The sequence below is a fragment of the Brassica rapa genome, chromosome A03 (genome assembly GCF_000309985.2).
Source record: "Brassica rapa cultivar Chiifu-401-42 chromosome A03, CAAS_Brap_v3.01, whole genome shotgun sequence".
Lineage (NCBI taxonomy): Eukaryota > Viridiplantae > Streptophyta > Magnoliopsida > Brassicales > Brassicaceae > Brassica > Brassica rapa.
In genome coordinates this window covers 5,252,203-5,258,567 of record NC_024797.2, presented here as the reverse complement: position 1 = coordinate 5,258,567, position 6,365 = coordinate 5,252,203, and the positions used below count along the sequence as shown (strand labels likewise).

The following is a 6,365-nucleotide window of genomic DNA, read 5'->3' as shown; positions in this document are numbered from 1 at the left end:
ATCTGATTTATCTTACGATTTGAATTGATTTATCTTACGATTTGAATTGAATTTTTCAAGACAATTAATAGTTTAATACAACGGTAAAAAACGTAAAAAGAGAAGTTCAAATTAATTTTTTTAATTTAGTCTACTTCATAAGATCATATTAAAATAGGATCGAAATTAGCAAATAAAAAAATCATTTTTGAATTGACTCGACTGAATATAATTCCTTTATGTTTGTTTCGTATGGAAGAATTTCATAGAACCGATCATAGTACATAAATGATTTATTAATAGTAAAAGTGTTTTACCCCTTATATATAGTGGATTTGGTACTAAAAGACACTACTGAGAAATTGCAAGTGGTTCGCACGTACAAATGGCAATTAGTACTTTTATGAAAGTTATGTCCTATTGATCCAATCATATATGTTCTTCTACGAGTGTCCATCTACTCATCATCCACTCCAAAATCTTTGTTACTTCTTGTCTGAAACCAGCCTTGCCAATTTGGTCTTCTTTAATTATATCGTAGTATACTTGTTCATATGTTTTCTTATGTGGAAGTGGTCATTCACAATTACAGTGCTGACATATATGATAAGAAGGGATTAGTTTAATATAAACAAGTCAATCTCCTTTGACGACCAAAGATTGGTGAGGGACTCTCTTGATGTCAACAAAAGTAGAGTAGTCTTTGCTCATTGGCTGTTTCCATGGCTCCCCATCCATTTGCATAAACGCATCTTTCCATTCTCCTCCTCTTATCTCTAGCCGTATCGCCGCCGCCTGTTCGTAATAAACAATTTTCAATCATCTAAGTTTCATGACCAATAAAAGTAAAGTAAAAACTATCATCTATTTTCTAAATAAGAATGCATTCTTATATGAAATTTACTATTATACTCCATATGAGAATAAAAATCAAATATTGTCCAGTCTTACTTATGATGGGCTATAAGGTCGGTCCATATGGATAAGGACTAGTTCAAAATTGGCTAATATATATAGACCTAAAAGTCTAGTCTAGTCTTGAGACTTGAGAACCTAATAAAAGTTACTTGTTAACAACAAAGCAATAATAGCATGTTTGATGGATCCCATCCGTCCTGGTTACGGCAGGATTGGTATTATATGTTGTGCACCGTGCACGTGGCTGGTCCTGACCCTAATTTATTTCATAATCTAAAAATGGATCCGGTTCTAACTAACCGGATTCGGGCTATACCAAAAAGAAGTACCTGTGCAATGTGTTTGGCAGAGATGAGTTCAACCATAACGAAAGAAGCATGCCATCCTTGCTTTAACCCAAAGATCTCAAGAAGCCCATCATCGGCTTGAGCTTCCACAAAGCCTCTCTGTTACGTACAGCCCAAACAATCGTTAATAGTGTGAAATATGAAGAAGAAAAATTAACTGAAAAATGAGATTTGTTTTACTTTCTCAAGATAGTCTTGTTTGAGATTCCCCCATGGGTTTCTTCCACTTCCATAGCTATGTAGATTTAATGCAACCACTGCTCTTACACTATTCCAAAACAGAAAACAAAACAACAGTTTTATTAGAAACCCAATTAGAATGTGTCTCATTTGTGTTCTTGTCTCTATTCTGTAGAGATACATACCTTTTGGGAACTGGTACTTTCTCCCACTCGGATGAGTCTAACTTTTTGATATGCAATGTCATTATGTTCTTGAGACCCCTAAAATCCCAAAAAATACAAATTAGTTTAAACCCCATGATTTTGAGGCTGTAACATATGTTGTTCTTGTATTCCATAAAGACCTTAATCCCGGATCATTTGTGCAATGCGTCATGAACCAACCCTGAGAGCAACCATAGCCTGAATATATAATCTGCAACAACAAAATGTTAGATTCCTTTCTAAATAATCAAACTCTCATTAGATTTGGTATGTACCTTATTGGCGATGGGGCCATTCGCAAGGCTAGGCTTTTCATTGCGCAAATGGTGAAAACCGTAAGCCACTTGAGCATCCATACCTATACTAAAATAATTGTAGAAGACTCCTTCATAGCCGTTCCTCGACGGAGGAAGCTCTCCCTCTATTTCCAAACTCTGCCACAACAAAAAAAAAATGACTTATCAACCATATTCCATCATAATACAAATAAAAATAAACCTGGTCAATGATGCATTCTTGTGTGGTCTTTAGAGAATAAGGAGGATCCTCTATTTCCCCAGAAGGCATTGTAATCAAAATATTCCAACTACATCAATATTTCAAACATCAAAACATTAAGCAGACAAGAGATTTGTTCATATCATGATTTTATGTTACTAATCTTACCTATCTAGACGGCTTACTGGAGCAATACTTGCCCTATAAAGTGTTCGTTTTATCGCAGACTTCCAGGCAAATGGGAAAGAACCTCCCTAGAACACCATTATTACCGTACTTAGAACATACATTACATAAGATTAAAGGATACAAATAAAGACAACTAAAATCTTTTTTACCCATCCAAAGCTCCTAGAGAGATCGTTTCCAGTTCCGAGTGGCATTATAGAAACCGGAGGAACAGGTTGCCGGTTTTGTACATTGAGTTCACCGAGACATCCTAGAACCCAACCAACAGTTCCATCTCCACCTGCAACCTGTAATAAAAGTGATCAAACAACCCACTGGCAATTAAAAACTTTTAAATTAAAAAAATTAACAAAACTAAATTAAAGTTACCACAATCCTCATCCTCTCACGAATCTCTTTAGCACATTCGTCTCCTCGTGCTGCTAACACCTCCAAGCATCCCAAACCATATCTTATAAACTCGTTAGGCTTCACTTCCGTAAGATCAAACACCTGTTCTTCGCTGATCAGATTCTGGAGACGTTCTTTTATAAGTGGACCTTGACGACCACCGCTTTTGGGATTAACGAAAACCATCAGAGGAACCTCCGGCGTTAGGTAGGAGGAGGAGTAGGAAGCGGGGGAGGAATCGTCTTTACGGAGGATGCAGTCGCGGATGGCGAGGCGGAGGTATTTGGGAAGCATGACTCTTTGACGAAGCTCTGCTTTAGAGACCCTTATGCTTGCGAGGTTGACAAGTTGAACGACCTTCATCGCTCCGAAGGAATCTAGCGATGAATGCCGTGGAATCATCCTCGCCGTCAATGAATCTCCACTCGACGACGGTGAGTCCATCTTTCTGTATCTGAACGAAACTTCAAAAAGATTGAACCTTTTTTGATCTTCTTGACGAATCTATGGAAAGGGTATGAACGTCGATGACGAATCGATCTGGGTTTGTGCGTACGTTTGCAGACGACGAGACATGAGGAAGACAAAGAAGCTTTGAAAGTTTTTTGTTTGTTTGTTTTGGTCGGAGAGGAAGAGAGGGAGAGATTTGCTCTGTTTTGACCCTTTTGTTATCGACCGTTGAGCTTATTTTTAGGATTAATTAATAAAATAACATTTGTCATTCCCACCAAAGTTCGTTAATTGTTCGTTAGGAATCGCTATCTTAATGGGCCTAATGAAGCCTAGTGATATTGGGCTTTTATCAGGGGCCGTTTTAAAAAAGCCTGTATATTTAGTCTGTTATTGCAAAGGAATGTCAATGGTGGATCTGACACTGTCATTACCGAACAAGAAGAGTAAACTCAAAACTCAAACTGAAAGTCTGAAACTTTTTAAGGTAAGATTCTTCTCTTGTCTTCCTTAAGTAGTCTCTTCGGACACTTGTAATTGTGATTGCCGTTGACTTTGTCTGGTAATGCCATTGTTCATTGGGAATTGGGATGTGAAGTTATATAGTATCTGAGATCAATTGCATAGAGACTAGATCAAAATATTTTTTGATAGTTTAAAATAAGTTTCCAGTTGATCGGATCTGTAAGGAAGAACTGTTAGTTTGGTGATGAAACAACTTACCAATGATGATTACTCTTTTATAGAAGGCGATGTTTGATATTGAGTGAATTGTATATTTCAGATGACAGTGACAGATTTCAAAGTGGTGCTAGAGACTCTCACATTCCCTGCTGGTTCAGCTCCCTTCAAGAGTTGTCATGCCTCTACCATAGTTGAGGTTTTAAGACCCACCACCACCACAAGATTCTCCTTTGTTTTGCTCATAAGTTGTTACTGATGGATTGGCCTAAACTTAGCGTTTTCGTTGTATATATTGTTTGTTAAAAAAGGTTGTGAAAGATCACTTCTTGGCTGCCTATTTCGGAGGCACGTATGAAGGAGCATCTGATGTCAAAATCTGGTTGCAGCATTTCAAGGTTAGCTTAAATTTTGTAGATAGACGCTCTCTCTCTAAAATCATAAAGAATGTGTAAACAGTTGATTGGTTTCTCAGGATGGTCAATGGGAATCACCGGTTGTTGTAGATGAAGAGCCAGGAGTTCCAATGTGGAACCCTGTCTTGTTCAAGCTTCCTTCCCAAGAGCTCTTATTGTTCTACAAAATCGGCCAGGAGGTTCAAAAGTACTTGAAAAAAAAAATATCACTTACAAGATATAACTCTATTGCTTGTTTCATGCCTTTGATTTGTTTCTTTTTTTTTGGGTGGAAACCTTAGATGGAGCGGTTGCATGAAACGATCATTTGACAAAGGTAGAACCTGGACCAACAGAGAACAGCTTCCTCCAGGGATTCTCGGACCCATTAAAAACAAGGTCTCCTTCTTCTTGTAGCCTCCTTTTGATTTCAATCTTTTGTATTTGCTTAGAGACTCTTACCTTCCTTCTTCTCTCTTTTCCGCAGCCTATTTTGCTGGAAGGCGGGACTCTCCTCTGTGGATCATCCGTTGAAAGCTGGAACTCATGGGGAGCGTGGATGGAGGTTTTGTTTCAACCTTCCTACATCCATCTAAGCATATGCTGCATTGCTTCTTACGATGAAACGTGTGTGTGCAGGTCACTTCAGATGCAGGTAGATCATGGAGAAAACATGGCCCAATTTACATCCAAGGAAAGAGTCTTAGCGTGATCCAACCGGTTCCATACCAAACCGCAGCTGGAAGATTACGTGTTCTACTCAGATCATTCACCGGCATTGACAGAGTCTGTATCTCAGAGTCTTCTGATGGTGGTGAGAATTGGAGTTTCGCAACACCGACTGTTCTCCCAAACCCTAATTCAGGTTTCTTGGAATCCAAGCAATTCGTTAAACAGAATAGTCTTGGCTTTAAGTTGATTCATTGATGAGTTATTTCATTGACAGGTATTGATGGAGTCAAGCTAAAGGATGGTAGGCTAGTGCTTGCTTACAACACGGTATCAAGAGGTGTGCTCAAAGTAGGAATTTCTTTAGACGACGGTGATTCTTGGACCGATGTTTTAACGTTGGAGGATACTCCTGGAATGGAGTTTTCGTATCCGGCGGTTATACAAGCCGGAGACGGGGATGTCCACGTCACTTATACGTATAACAGGACACAGATTAAGGTATTGTTAAGACAAACTGATTGTGATTAACAAAAAAGAGGTTAATGAGTTTGGTTTCTTATTATTCAATCACTTTGAGTGGACGCAGCATGTAGTGCTCAAGAGTGCGACAGATATTGATACAAGCGATACCGGAAACACGGAGAAGATGGTGGAGGACTCGTGGGTTTGGGTTAGTGTCTGAATCATTGATGTGGAATGGGACATTTTCTTTGAATAAATGTAAAATTAATGTAACTCAAAACCCAATTTGTACAATGGTTGGAAACTTGCTTTTGAAAATATTGATCGATAATTTGAAAGATGCAAATTTCTTAGTCATTTAGAAGCTAATCATGTCTATATAACACTTTTGCAGAATACATGAGACTTCAGCTCGTGAGTTGATGCAGCCTGTTATGTATCTACGTAAACACATCTTTTGTATCTCATTCTCGATCAGGTTCAACATCTTAACTCCATGGCGTCTTCTTCTACGGGTCTGGAGAAACAATATCATCTGAATACCCAGACTTACGGTCCGACTTTAGGCTTTGGCTTTAGAATTAGAAAATTTGGTTTTAAAACATGTGACTGTTATTTTAAAAAGTTTATAAGCTTGATTGGCATCAAAAGCTTTAAAAACTGTGACTTTTATAAATATATATTTCACATTTATTTTCAAAATGTATTACTTATTTTTTTCTATATATTTTTCATTTATCAGTCAAAATTTAGCAACTAATATATTTTATTTATTTATTCTAACCAAAAATTATTAAAATTTAGCAGATCTTAGTTTTGAAATCTCATCTCGAACACCTTCCATGTATTGATAGACTTTTAATTTACCTATTACGATAATATTTGTTTAAATCATTTTTTGTTAAACAAATCTATATATATACCGATTGTTGATAAGAAAAGAAAATGGAATTTTTGTACCAGTTGGTTTTGTGTATTTGATGAAATGAGTTTTCTTC

General features: G+C 37.3%; 2 protein-coding genes across 2 annotated transcripts; one reads left to right on the top strand and one right to left on the bottom strand.

The window, feature by feature from the left end:
• Positions 1-16: 16 nt before the first annotated feature.
• On the bottom strand, positions 17-3,207 carry LOC103856737 (diacylglycerol kinase 4). The gene is made up of 10 exons (XM_009133863.3): positions 2,687-3,207; positions 2,467-2,604; positions 2,297-2,382; positions 2,129-2,216; positions 1,906-2,064; positions 1,771-1,841; positions 1,610-1,687; positions 1,425-1,512; positions 1,227-1,343; positions 17-774 (listed from the first exon to the last, which is right to left on the bottom strand). Exons 1-10 carry the CDS (start codon positions 3,149-3,151, stop codon positions 616-618), a joined length of 1,449 nt encoding a protein of 482 aa, XP_009132111.1. The 5' UTR covers positions 3,152-3,207; the 3' UTR covers positions 17-615.
• Positions 3,208-3,426: 219 nt separating this feature from the next.
• LOC103856736 lies at positions 3,427-5,720 on the top strand. Its single transcript, XM_033288683.1, is given in 10 exon segments — positions 3,427-3,644; positions 3,942-4,037; positions 4,150-4,236; positions 4,314-4,441; positions 4,536-4,632; positions 4,721-4,798; positions 4,873-5,098; positions 5,180-5,403; positions 5,492-5,522; positions 5,525-5,720. Coding segments are annotated over 10 exon segments (1,194 nt in total). The 5' UTR covers positions 3,427-3,473; the 3' UTR covers positions 5,581-5,720.
• Positions 5,721-6,365: the final 645 nt, after the last annotated feature.

Excerpts from the sequence above, each read along its gene's own strand:
- LOC103856737 (XM_009133863.3), bottom strand. The coding sequence starts at position 3,151 with ATGGACTCACCGTCGTCGAGTGGAGATTCATTGACGGCGAGGATGATT. Across the intron at positions 2,217-2,296 it reads CCAGTAAGCCGTCTAGATAG|TTGGAATATTTTGATTACAA; the intron begins GTAAGATTAGTA and ends ATATTGATGTAG. Across the intron at positions 1,842-1,905 it reads ATGGCCCCATCGCCAATAAG|ATTATATATTCAGGCTATGG; the intron begins GTACATACCAAA and ends TTGTTGTTGCAG.